This window comes from Perca fluviatilis, chromosome 8 (genome assembly GCF_010015445.1).
Source record: "Perca fluviatilis chromosome 8, GENO_Pfluv_1.0, whole genome shotgun sequence".
Taxonomy (NCBI): Eukaryota; Metazoa; Chordata; class Actinopteri; order Perciformes; family Percidae; genus Perca; species Perca fluviatilis.
Genome location: NC_053119.1, coordinates 19,618,971 through 19,631,667, shown reverse-complemented (window position 1 = coordinate 19,631,667; position 12,697 = coordinate 19,618,971). Strand labels below are relative to the sequence as shown.

Sequence of the window (12,697 nt, the reverse complement as noted above, 5' to 3'; positions counted from 1 at the left end):
TATATCACAGTTACATTTTTCAGTCCAAATAACATGGCAATGAAGTAGCAGCTATTTGTGTCCCACATTTCTAGCCTACAGAAACAATTCAAAGAACTGTAAGTAAAGCATAAAATATAACATATAGAAAAGAAAGCATAAATCATTAAAATAGGCTACAAATAAACTGGATAACAATATTAAATAAAAAAAGGTAAAACAACTAAATAAATACTAAATTTGTAAAGATGTAAGTGCAAGGGGATAATGTTAAGTGCTCGTGGTTTAGTGAAAGGCAGTGAAGAACAAAAGTTTGTAGTACCACGTTCTAATAATTATTTCAATAGATTATTTTATTATCATATTATAACCCTTAAAGGGTTTATAAGTTGTAACTCATGCCTTTATTATTAGATGATGATACATTATTTACCAATACTTTATAGTTATAAACCATTATTAAGATCAACTTTGGGGTTGCCAGGTTGTGAAAAATCTCTCTCCTTTGAATTATAAGAAAGTGAGAAACTCACAACCTGGCAACCCAAAAGTTGCTCTTAATAATGCTAACATGATTTATAAAAATATTAGGAAATTATTTAGGAAAAATGTATAAACCATTTGTGCTTCACACAAAAAGGGGTACAATATTTCCTGAGGGTAGTCAAGGTCTTAAAGAAAGCCATAAAGTTGAAAGTTTGTTCATTTCCATGCATGTTTAGTTTGGAATGGTCAGCAGACTGCTAATGATATGAGAAGCAGAGAGGATTCATATGGCAAAAAATGTATAGACAAGCAGCAGTATATTTTATTTTACTTAATGTTTTAGATTAATTTACTTCTTTGTCTTTGTTAGGACTGTAACATAATAATTCAGAATGAGCTCAAGGTGCATGAGATCCAGATCCAGATGGCAAGAATGAGAAAACAGTTGTCTGTCCTGCTGGAAATTAAAGCATGCACATGTTTTTCTAACTCAAGCATAAGCAAGATTATTCTAATTCTAAAATCAAATTTTGTAATTAAGTCGCTGGAAGATCTCAGCTGATTTGTCTGTGCAAGGTTCATGACAAATAAGATTGGTTTATCTTGGTAGGACTAGGAGTCAGTGTCAAGGTAAGCTTTGGGATGATGGATTGTAGTAAAAGGTTAGATTTTACTCAACACACAAAAGATTTTTAAAATCAGACTTTATGTCAGCATCAAAATAGTCTTCAGGTAATGTACTGTACTGTAAAAGTAGAATGTAGGCTATAGCATGCCCTGTTTTAGTCACAAGTTGACCTCCTCTGCTCTTTTAGTCTTGGATGCAAAAAGTGGTAGGCCTATTTTTAAGCGGTAAAATTAAACAGACACACACTGCCTGTATCTACCCCATAACTACAAAACCTGTGCAAGTATGTGTCTAATGATACTGATTTTTCTTCAAAGACATAAGAAAGCAAGATAAGTTTATGCTCTGAGAAGCTGTTGGCGCAGGGGAAAAAATAATATATATATTTTTTTTCTGGTGTGAAACCATAGACTGTATATTATCAGTCTATGTGTGAAACTTAAAAGCTCTCTGGACATCCAGTAGCGAGTAGCCTATGTGGAATGCTGCATTCAAGTTTCTTCGTAAATTTGTAAGTTATTGGTGTTTCTGGCACATAATAGAACGAAGATGAAAAACGCAAACAAGACATGTATTGACGTTATTATTACCTAAGTTAGCTGTGTGCTTTTCCGCTATATTAATTTACCGACTACTCTATTCGCTATCTGCCACGTTTCGTCCATGCGCGACAATCGCATAATTCTACGCTTTTTCTACAGCACTGGCTTGAACGCAGCAGTTCGTTCAGCTAGCATTAGCTCTTGCTGCAGTGCTATGAGTTGAGCACGACTGAAGGTAAGGGCAAAAAATGATATCCAACTAGTGTCTGTCATGTAAAATAGGTCTGTGTGCCACAGGGATGTATTCGTAACGTGTGTGTTTTACATCATCAGTAACGTTACCCGGTGACAGATATATGATCAACTCTTCACTTGTTGTAGTTAACGTAAGCTAACGTAGCTTCCTACTTTCCTATGCTAGTAAAGGCACAACATTACTTGCTTAGCTAGCTACCTAACACAGCATTAACATAGTGCTTAATTTGACTGTCAAGTGTTGAATTGCTAAATTAGTAGATTAGCTAATTTTGACCTGTTGGGTCTCTTACGAACAGCTTCAGTAGTTTTGTATACAGTTTATGGTTCACTAGTACAAAACAAGCTAGGTGTAATGCCTAGCTAATGTTGTATCCGTGTCAGAAAATGCCTTCCCTTCAAAGAGAAGATGAGGAGGGAGAAGACTTCAAGTCCAAGATTCTTTTATTGGTCTGGTCATAAGCACAACAATAACAAAAGTAGTCGTTGGCAATGGAAATCTCAGGCCTCCGGCACCTCCCAACAAGGCTCATTAAATACAAAAGACAACAACACACAATTAAAAGCAACATAAAAAAATAGGGCTAAAATATAAATAAATAATACATTAATTAATATAGTTATATCATATAATTTATGTAGACAGTATTGCCAATGAATAAAACCAAATGTAAAAAGGAATGTAGTTATGTATGCACAATGAGAAGTACATATATATACAGAGGTGTAAACAATTCATAAGTGAAATAATATAAAGATAAAGTGACAATATAGGTCCCCCTCCTTACATTTTAAACTATGATGGTGTTAGAGCAGAATTAGCATTAGTCATTTTAATTCATTAATCATGTAAGTTATTTGGTGTCTGGGAATTGTGATGGAGACAATCAATCAGGAACAAACAGATTTGGATGGGAGTACACATTTTGGCACAACATAACAGTGTTTAATTTCTGTTAGCACTCCCATACGTTTGTCATGAGGTACTTGCTGTGCTTTTAACACATAACTTATTTTTTGACTTTGCTCCCTTGTGTGCTATCTTATCACCTCTGTTTGCAGTGCTGGGAATGCAGCCACCGCTCCCACCTGAGGCAGTCAGAGAGCTGGTGTGCTCCTGTCTGCACAGAGACCCAGTAGCAGCAGACCTCCGCTGCAGCCTGTTTGTTGCCGCTGCACAGAACTACAAGAGGGACTCTTTGCTCAGACCCTTTCCCCCTCGATACATAAGTGGTGACAATAAGGACTTTGAGGAGCTGGTAAGATATATATATATATATATATATATATAGATAGATAGATAGATAGATAGATAGATAGATAGATAGATAGATAGATCTGAGAGAGAGAGAGATAGATAGATCTGAGAGAGAGAGAGAGAGATAGATAGATCTGAGAGAGAGAGAGAGAGATAGATAGATAGATCTATCTCTCTCTCTCTCTCTCTCTCTCCTCACCAGCTCCTCAATATATACATACACAGTTGACAGTCAAACACTTTTTAAACACCCTATATTGTAGCAAATATCAAGCACAGACATAATTTGAAGTACCTTAATATTCAATATATTAAGTAAGCAATAAAGGCAGCAAGTAATTGAGAAAAACGTGACTTTTTACTTTTGTTAAGAAAGAATGCCCATGCACACCAAGAATAATGGTGGTGGCATTATACACTTACACTTGGTGGCAGTGATGTGCTGTTAGAGGCAGCAGTTTGTCAGTAAAAAAAAAGGTGAGAACAAAACTGCAAGATGATGCAGATAAAAAAATTAAAAGAAAAACATTTGGCTTTGCAAATGTTTAAAAGACATAAGAAATATATAATTGGCGAGAAACATAGGAACAATAAACTGTGTTAAAACAAAACTCAACACACACTTTAGTGAAGCACAGATTAGGACCAAAGATTTGAGATCTTTTCATCTTTGAAGGTGCTTAAAAACATAGATTTATGTAATTGGTGGGCCACCTTAAGTCACTAAAGTGTCAGACTCATCAAAAGTAAGTTAATATTACTCTGAGAAAGGAAAGGTTGAATCTTCTTATATCCACTTTACAGTATTTTTTATGATTTTAGGCAATTTGCAATGAGCAAATTCAAAAAATGCCAACACTAAAGGTGTTTAGAACATTGATTGGCAGTATACATATGCTGTATATTACAGATTTGTATCTTGGTTTCTGTGGGCATGGTCATAATATAGTAACACTTACATGAACATACATTTGTGATGACATTAATTCAGAGATGACAGTCAGCTTGAGAGAGACACATTCAAAGACAATACAGCTTCCCATACAGTGAAAGGGAAGATGAGACCTGCTATGGACAGGTGTGGCTACCGCTGTATGAGCAATAAAAGTTAGTTTTCTTCTCAAGTTGGCAGATGTGCACTCTTTGCCTGGTGTGAGAGAGCTGGTGAGACTACGACCCAGAGAGGGAGATCATCATCTGGCTCTCACACACTGGATTCTCTCTTCAAAGAGCTTTGCTGTGAAGACATTACAGAAAGATGAGGTACATCACTACAAGTATAAATACAGAAAAGTATTTTACTACTTGCTTTTGTTGTTTACAGCATGTTTCTTCGTTCTCTTCCAGTATGCCAAACTTTGTAACCTGACGGAAAATGAAGGGATTTCTGCACCTGTGCCAGACTTCCTGTTTGCGCTGGAGTACTGTGATCAGATGAACGCCAGGTTTGAGAAGATGAGGGAAGGTAGAGACGTCTTCTATGCATTCCACGGGAGCCGCCTGGAAAACTTCCACTCAATCATTCACAATGGGCTGCATTGTCACCTCAATAAGGTTAGTGCAGTCATCACTGCTTCATCTCTTCTATGGCACAAAATGGCGGTTTTATTATGTATGTCTGTCTGTCTGTCTGTCTGTCTGTCTGTCTGTCTGTCACGTCACAAAAGTGAGTACACTCCTCACATTTTAGTAAATATTTCATTATATCTTTTAATGGGATAACAATGAAGAAATTACACTTTGTAGCTAACCAATCTTATTTGTCATGAACCTTGCACAGACAAATGAGCTGAGATCTTCCAGCAACTTAATTACAAAATTTGATCTTAGAATTAGAATAAACTTGCTTATGCTTGAGTTAGAAAAACATGTGCATGCTTTAATTTCCAGCAGGACAGACAACTGTTTTCTCATTCTTGCCATCTGGATCTGGATCTCATGCACCTTGAGCTAATTCAGAATTATTATTGTTACAGTCCTAATAAAGACAAAGAAGTAAATTAATCTAAAACATTAAGTAAAATAAAATATACTGCTGCTTGTCTATACATTCTTTGGTGTGTGTGTGTATATATATATATATATATATATATATATATATATATATATATATATATATATAAAATCATCCTTATAGACCTGTTATTGTGCAATATAATACATAAAGGTTGATTTATGGTTCTGTGAAGGCTCCTTGCACAGCTTTCGCGGTAGCCTATGTAAGAGGCCTGAAGTTTATACTTGTGAGTTGGTGTGTGCATCTATCTCTTTTAAGAAAATAGCAGAGCCAGCGTGTGTGTGCGCTCGCGGCAGTGTGTGGTTGAGTGAGTGAGAGAGTGACGATGATCAGCTTCGGAGCGAGTCCTGACTAGAGGCATAGCGACAGAAACAAAGTGTGTCTCCTCTGTGCTTTTATGACCACAGTCGGAAATCTGTTGCAGGAAAAGTTATCCCTCTAGTCGATTTCATGTTGTTGATGGAGAAGAAGAACCAGGAAATGAGTAATGCTACCAAGTCACAGCTGAGCGACGTCCTTTGCCACGACATGTAGTTAAATGTTTTGAGAGATGTACGTCAGGCTACGGCGTTAGGGTCCGGCATAGGGTCGGTATCTCCACATACCTATGTACGTACCACGATGTCGATTTAACGCAAAAGCATAAATCGGTCTTAAGACTTCACAGAGCTGTTGAGATATCTGTTTGCTAACACAAAAGCTCAGTCGATCTGGTTTCTTTTCTGCATGTTTTGTGCAGAACTCAGTGTTTGGAGAGGGGACCTACCTCACCAGTGACCTCAGCATGGCTGTCCTCTACAGTCCCCACAGCAGCGGCTGGCGAGAGAGTCTCCTGGGTCCACTGCTCAGCTGTGTTGCCTTGTGCGAAGTCATTGATCACCCAGATGTGAAGTGCCAGGTGAAGAAAAAAGGTGTGTAAACCGTGTGACTCGCAGAATAAAACCCATTTTAAAATCCTGCAATGTGGATTTTTTGATCGCTTCATGTTAAAACTCGTTTCCCATTTCAGATTCTGAAACCATTGACCGTCAGCGCTCAAGAGCAAAGAACAGCGAAGGAGGGGACGTACCGGAGAAGTACTTTGTAGTCACCAACAATCAGCTTTTGCGAGTCAAGTACCTGCTTGTTTACTCTCAGAGGAGGCACCTGTCCAGGTAAGAGTCACTTGTGGGTAAAGGATGTAAATGCTGGTAAAGTATTTATAAGCCACATTACACAAAACATGTTTTTTGTGTTGTGCAAATTTCTAACACATTTCATTATGAGTTGAAAAACATGCTAGTGCTGCCAGGCAGTACTCAAAAAGGTACCCAGCGACCCGGTTATTTAAACCTTTGGCAGAAATAAAAATGTTTGAAATTTTTTGCTGCCTCTCTATAAATAAAAGGAAATGGGAATATAGAACAGAAATAGCGTCTCAGAAGCTAACAGAAATAAGTAAGTATAAAAACAACATATTTTATAATTACAATTCTGAATGTGTTTTTTTTTTTTTTTTTAAGAATATAGTACAACTACTAACTACAACCATAGTACAATATGGGCCTCTTATGTTTCTGGAAACAAAATAAAAAATAAGTACATGAGCCAGTTTCTGTTCGTGCTGGTATACAAAAGTAGTCTGGGAAAACCCTGACGAACTTCTGGCAAATTTGAGATGCGCTCTGCAATTCCATCTGGCCAAGAGCCCATTCTAGCCCATTTCCAATTTTTTCAAATCGAGGCACCAATCACAACCGTTGAGGCGGGCTTTACAAGGTGACGATAGCACAGTGACGTTGAAGCATCATCTCCTTCATCGCTCTGATTGGTTTTAGGTCTATCCAATTGCGCCCAGAGGCATTTGAGCGGCGTCCATTGGTGACGCCCCTTTGGAAATGGGCTGTGAATGAACCTTCCCCAGACCCACTCTCAGTTACAACTAAGAAGGGTCTGGTATCAACCAGGCTAAAACAAGAGGTCATTTTTGTGTTTTTCTTCTTCAGACGTTCCCGCAGCACATCCTGGCTCCTCAGGCACCATTTTGCCATCATGATGAGTCTCTACCTTCTGCTGCTCATATTCATCGGTGCCTTTAACTCCAACACCTTTGTATCCTTTTGGAACAGACTGTTCAGGTGACAAGACAACAGAAGAGACGGCCTGGATGTTTGTTATCCCCCGTGCCTTCCTGATCACAGACTGACTGGAGGCTTGAGCAAAGATAAAGTTTTATGCACCTTTTATACTGTTTTCTCTCTACAATTGTTCTGTGTTTGTACAAATGAAATGGGTAATAAGACAATGCTGCATTTTGAAATTGTTATGCAATTTTTCATCTGTAATTTGTTTGGTTTATTAAACACTGTTTTGTCCCTGATAATATCTAATGTGGGTTTAGTCCTGAGAAAACACAGTCCTACTAACCAAACGGTTAAAAGTAAAAAAACATCATGTTGTTGAAATAAGTGTACAGCGAAGGGTCAAGCATTAAGTTGTCTTTTTTTTGTTTGTTTGTTAGGTCTTAAGTTCGGAGACATATTAGCACATTAACTGATCGCATTGACTCGTTAGCACCAGTGACTCCTGATCTGTTGATCAGGCACTAATGACAATGTGTCCCAGTTTAAATTCTTACTTTGTAATGTTATGATTTTGTGCGACTCAGTTATGGGTAGGGACCTTTTATAACCCATTATTTAAGTGTAACTTTAAGGTATTGAATATAATGGTAAGGTTTAATAAAGGAAAAATATGAGGTTATAAATACATGCATTTGGATCACAAAAAGGCTAATGATAACCTCATTTATAATAATTTCAGATATGCTTTTAATAAACTGTATATTCGCTTAGGCAACACCTTCTGATTGAATGAATTTGTTAAAAATTTTGACACCAATAAAACAATACTTTTTAAGTTGTTTGAGTGAGGTTAGTTTCTTACAAAGTAAATTTAAAAAAAATCTTCAAAGTGGTAGTGGTTGACTTAAAATGAATATTACACAATATTCCGAGAGATTAATCATGTCTCAGAGAAAGCTCTGCGGCTGTTTCCTGTACATCAAAATCTATTGAAGGTCACTCCTTCATAATAGTCTGTTGTACTTTTCTATTGTTTTGTGTTGTATTCAAACTTGAACATGGGTTTCCTCTGACAGGGGCACATTTATTACCGCTGGCACACAGACGGCCCTTTGTTATCCGTTGTTTTTATCAGTAAAAAAAAAAAAAGTGACATCTATATGGGATTGATAACAGAGGCGGCCTGCTTTGGTGACAGATCCTGTCCTGGAAACAGGAAAGTTTGTGATGTTTTAGCGTTAAATATTATATCTATTTTTTCTGGTAGGTCTAAGCCAGATTTGTAAACAGTTAGAGTACCTTGTATTTAACAATTATTTCATTCATTTAAGCATAATTGTCTAATATTACAGACACAGGACAGTGAGCTGCACACTCCTGTCTGATTAAACACCAGATACAGTATTATTTAGATATCACAGTAATTTAGTGATGCAACTGACTGTTAAAAGTTAAAAGAGGATGAAAGAAAAGGCAGGCCTTTGTTTTGGTATAAAAGCAGATTCCTTATTGTGAAATGTTTCAGATAAACTGCTTCTCCTCTTCAGAAGCAACTCACATTTGAAGGACACAGAACAAACTGCCCATTGTTGGTCCACACTTTATTCCCTTTCCATACAAGCTTCATTATTGCTGCCTCATAAACCGTCTGTTATTCAATAACCATCAACTGTCAGGGGGGCAGCGACGCCAGAGGGGACTCAAGACGCTTCTCTTCTCCAAAATGGGAACAATTCGATCAGTGCTAGGCTGATATGATGGTTACATTTACTAAATTGCTGTACCTGAATGATTCCACTTCATTTCTCTGCCCGGTTAGCATTGTTTCTACTTATTCCAATGCAGGTGTCCAAACTGGTTCACTCATTCATGGTTCAATATTCACAATAATGTTGTGAATGGCTGTGATGATGTTAAGCAGGTATAATGGTTACCTTATTCATCAACTTAGTTTAGCATGATAGCATGCTAACATTTGCTGATTAGTAGTTAACATGAAGTACAGCTGAGGCTGATGGGAATGTTGTTAGTTTTGCAGGAATTTTTTGGACACAATGTTGTGACCTGATGGTGGTACTACTTGAAAACTCAGAAGATTTATTCTAAGGGGGGGCATGAATGTCTCAATTGAGTTTCATGGTAATCTATCCAAGTTGTTGAGATATTTCAGTGTATACCAAAGTGACAAACGGATAGGGCCATCTCTAGAGCCATGCTTCAAAACTGTGTGATACACTGTTGCATTGTGGGATTAATTGAGACCAAATACATGGAGTTTGATCATTTTCAATAGAGAACTTTTCAAAGCAGGTGGATTTGTGTACTGATGACTTGAAGCTTATTAAATGTAACTTTTTGTCCATGAGGGGAAATGTGTCTTGCAGGAAGGTAAAAATATAGAGCACACACAGGCTTAAACATAAGATACACAAAACATACAATAAACTATGTAAAAACAAATGCTAAAATGTACTACACAAGCTCCCTAATAACAAGTGGTATACTGTAAGCTGTCAATCCAGTCACCAAGGGTAAGACACGGCCAATGTTCCCACTAGATCAATAAAACCAAAGAAAGTACAGAATGACATGTCATTTTTATTCCTCATGCTTTAATAATACATTGTGTTTTACATGTTTATATTCATGTTTACATTGCATACAAAATAAGATTGTTGGGAAAAAAAATTCAAGTTATACACAAAGTTTATAGATAGCTGCCTTTTTGCACTTTGTTACATGAACTCGTGAAGATTTCCTCTCTTTACAAAAGGTAGTTACTTTGTTGCGTTTGAACAGGCTGGGACCAAACACAGAAAATGCCCCTCAGGATGACTCTACAGAGTTAAAAAAAGAAGAAAAGAAACACAGAGTGTTAGATTAACGGTTGAAGTGCTTTAAGGCAGTACAGCATAATGAAGAAATGCAGGTTATTAACATAGCTTTCTTGTGCTTTTCTCCCACCTACCTGTAGGTTGTTGTGGCATACAGTATTATGAGTGGCTGTCAGGTGATTGTGCACACACTTCCCAAAGTGGTGTAGACAGGAGGAATCGGACGGGGTGCAGGTCTGAGGGCATGATGGGAGTTTCAGCAGCAGACAGCTTGAACAGGAGGTGTGTTGGCAGGAGCCCTGACATGCTATCTGCTCCAGAGAGACAGACCTACAGAGCAGGACATTGAGATTTCTGTTAGAAATGCAGCACAAGAAGATATTAAAGGAAAAAAAGTCTTTCGTGCTTTTTTTAGTTACTTGGCAGCGCAGATTTCCGAGGGGTTGGCCTGACAGTATTCCCTGGTGCACTCTGGGTGACAGCTCTCTGGATCCAACGATTCAATCACTGCACAAAACATTTTAAACACGGAATAAGAAACAATTCACAAGGCATATTAGATGCATCAAATTTAATATTTACATCTTTTCCCGTGCATTAACATCTCTAATCTCGTACTACGTCTGATACAATATCGATAACGGTGACTCTATCCACCATGAGGAGATAAGAGGTGTAATTATGGCTTAACTGTTAGCAGAAACTTTTGAATCAAAGGCAGCTTTGACCACACTATCAGTCTTCACAGCTCTTAAACAATATTTACCACATTGGCACCGTTCCCACTACAATGATACTAAATGATACTGACTTTCATAGGAAAATCTTGTTCTTTTTATTTTTATTTATTTCATGGCTATTATATTAGTTTAAAATATTAGTTTAAAAAAAAACATATGATCAGTTTTTTGTGTGATAGAATAATGCATTGCTATAGGTTAAACAGTATATATAATACAGTAATACAGTATATAAAATAATCAAAACTAGCTCCCCCTCCAACAGCTACAATATTAAAATGCAGCTTATATTTGAATGAATCTGTAATAATTATATATTATTAGAAAAAAAAACAATTCTACTGCATGATTGGTACTTTATATGTTATACTTAAAGTGCATTTCACCAATAATACTTCTGTACTTTTACTTAATTAACATTTTGACTACAGGACTTGTTTGCTTGTAATGGAGTATTTATATCACAACATGTTTTATATTATTGCCTTTTTGTGATTGCTGCATCTTTTTTTACATATAAATGAAATGAAATGGGTGATTAATGTTATTAGTTAAATTTGGCTCACTGTGGCATATTATATTAATGAATGATTAAAAGGTCATCACATGACCTGCTGGTTACTAATTGAGGTTATAAACCATAATCTCACCTGCTTTACAGATGCCTATGCGCTCTGGGTCTGGTTTGTCAGCTGCCGAGTCCTGGTAAACACACACCAGTCCCTTATCACACTTGCCCAGGTAGTCCCATGTTCCTCCACAGGTCTCTCCCTCTGCTCTGGCACAGACGGGGCAGCAGCCACACACACCTGTTGTGACACCACCTTTACACTGGAGCTTCAGCGCCCGCCGGGAGGAGCAGTGTATCCGCTCGCAGGGCGGGCAATGAAGGGCCTGAAGCTGCTGAGATGCTCCAGAAGGCATTTCCTGTGACCCCAACGCCCCCAACAAGGCACTCACAAAGAAGAGCATCCACATCCTTGAACGACCAAATGTTCTACTGAGGTGAGCACACCTGGCAGCACTTTTTATATACATGTCGGCCCCTGGGATAACACACCAGTAAGGCTTCATAGTTTATGAGCCACAACCTCCACCCCCCACCAGCAGCCAATAGACGAGGACAGGGGGGGTTTCACTGGGTGGATTAACTCTAAATACACAGTAAATTATCCCCATGTCTTATCTTCACACTATCAACAGTGTGATTTTGTTTTGAAATAATTCTTCCTTTTGAACACCTGTTAGATAAGTCTGATGAAGACTGGCCCCCTTTGTATTTGGAGTCTAATGACCTCTGGAAGGGGCAATTCAGTGCACACCTACAATCAGGTAATGACCTATTTCTTGAAAGAACAAAAGCAGGTTATCTGATCAGAACATCTCGTAAGTTTCGTATCTCTAAATAAAAAGTCAGACAGGTTGTGTACATAATAAAATATACAAAGTTACACTGGAGGTTTCAATAGAAATGCCCTATTATTTTTATCTGGCTTTTTTACAGAGCGGAAAGCAGCTGAAGAGAATAAGTTAACTTAAAAATCACAGTTATGTATTTCAGGCAGGCACAATGGGATTGCAAGGTGATCAAATAATTACCAGTTTATTCAACATAAAAAGGTACATTTCATAATTGTTGTGATTTCAACAGCAACTAAATATAAACATGACTTGCTTTGCACTGTTTTTTTATTTTTTATTAAGCAGCCTTATAAGTAGTAACAACACTTATTTGGCAACACTACACTCAGATAAATAGAAGTGTATCTGGTTCATTACAGTCACTAATATCTGTAATGTATGTCGTCAATCTTGAAATTATAGATTTTATTCTTTAAAGTCGTAATCTGAGATGAGAAGTGTTACACTTGAAATAGGCAATCGAGCCACACATG

The 12,697-nt window shown here is 37.4% G+C and overlaps 2 protein-coding genes across 3 annotated transcripts; one reads left to right on the top strand and one right to left on the bottom strand.

The window, feature by feature from the left end:
- The first annotated feature begins 1,777 nt into the window (after positions 1 to 1,777).
- On the top strand, positions 1,778 to 8,003 carry parp16 (poly (ADP-ribose) polymerase family, member 16). 2 transcript variants are annotated; one of them, XM_039809050.1, is made up of 7 exons: positions 1,778 to 1,870; positions 2,953 to 3,149; positions 4,274 to 4,411; positions 4,496 to 4,702; positions 5,905 to 6,076; positions 6,175 to 6,319; positions 7,274 to 8,003. In XM_039809050.1, exons 2-7 carry the CDS (start codon positions 2,961 to 2,963, stop codon positions 7,284 to 7,286), a joined length of 864 nt encoding a protein of 287 aa, XP_039664984.1. In that variant the 5' UTR covers positions 1,778 to 1,870; positions 2,953 to 2,960; the 3' UTR covers positions 7,287 to 8,003. The 2 variants fall into 2 exon arrangements, with proteins under 2 accessions (XP_039664984.1, XP_039664983.1); XM_039809049.1 differs by having other exon boundaries at positions 1,779 to 1,870; positions 7,151 to 8,003.
- A 1,833-nt stretch (positions 8,004 to 9,836) lies between these two features.
- Positions 9,837 to 11,912, bottom strand: si:ch73-330k17.3 (IGFBP domain-containing protein). Its single transcript, XM_039809271.1, has 4 exons — positions 11,453 to 11,912; positions 10,482 to 10,569; positions 10,197 to 10,392; positions 9,837 to 10,065 (listed from the first exon to the last, which is right to left on the bottom strand). Exons 1-4 carry the CDS (start codon positions 11,874 to 11,876, stop codon positions 10,006 to 10,008), a joined length of 768 nt encoding a protein of 255 aa, XP_039665205.1. The 5' UTR covers positions 11,877 to 11,912; the 3' UTR covers positions 9,837 to 10,005.
- Between the last annotated feature and the right edge of the window lie 785 nt (positions 11,913 to 12,697).

Excerpts from the sequence above, each read along its gene's own strand:
- si:ch73-330k17.3 (XM_039809271.1), bottom strand. The coding sequence starts at position 11,876 with ATGAAGCCTTACTGGTGTGTTATCCCAGGGGCCGACATGTATATAAAA. Across the intron at positions 10,570-11,452 it reads CATAGGCATCTGTAAAGCAG|TGATTGAATCGTTGGATCCA; the intron begins GTGAGATTATGG and ends TGTTTTGTGCAG. Across the intron at positions 10,066-10,196 it reads TATGCCACAACAACCTACAG|AGTCATCCTGAGGGGCATTT; the intron begins GTAGGTGGGAGA and ends TTAACTCTGTAG.
- parp16 (XM_039809049.1), top strand. The coding sequence starts at position 2,961 with ATGCAGCCACCGCTCCCACCTGAGGCAGTCAGAGAGCTGGTGTGCTCC. Across the intron at positions 3,150-4,273 it reads ATAAGGACTTTGAGGAGCTG|TTGGCAGATGTGCACTCTTT; the intron begins GTAAGATATATA and ends TTTCTTCTCAAG. Across the intron at positions 6,077-6,174 it reads GTGCCAGGTGAAGAAAAAAG|ATTCTGAAACCATTGACCGT; the intron begins GTGTGTAAACCG and ends TTCCCATTTCAG.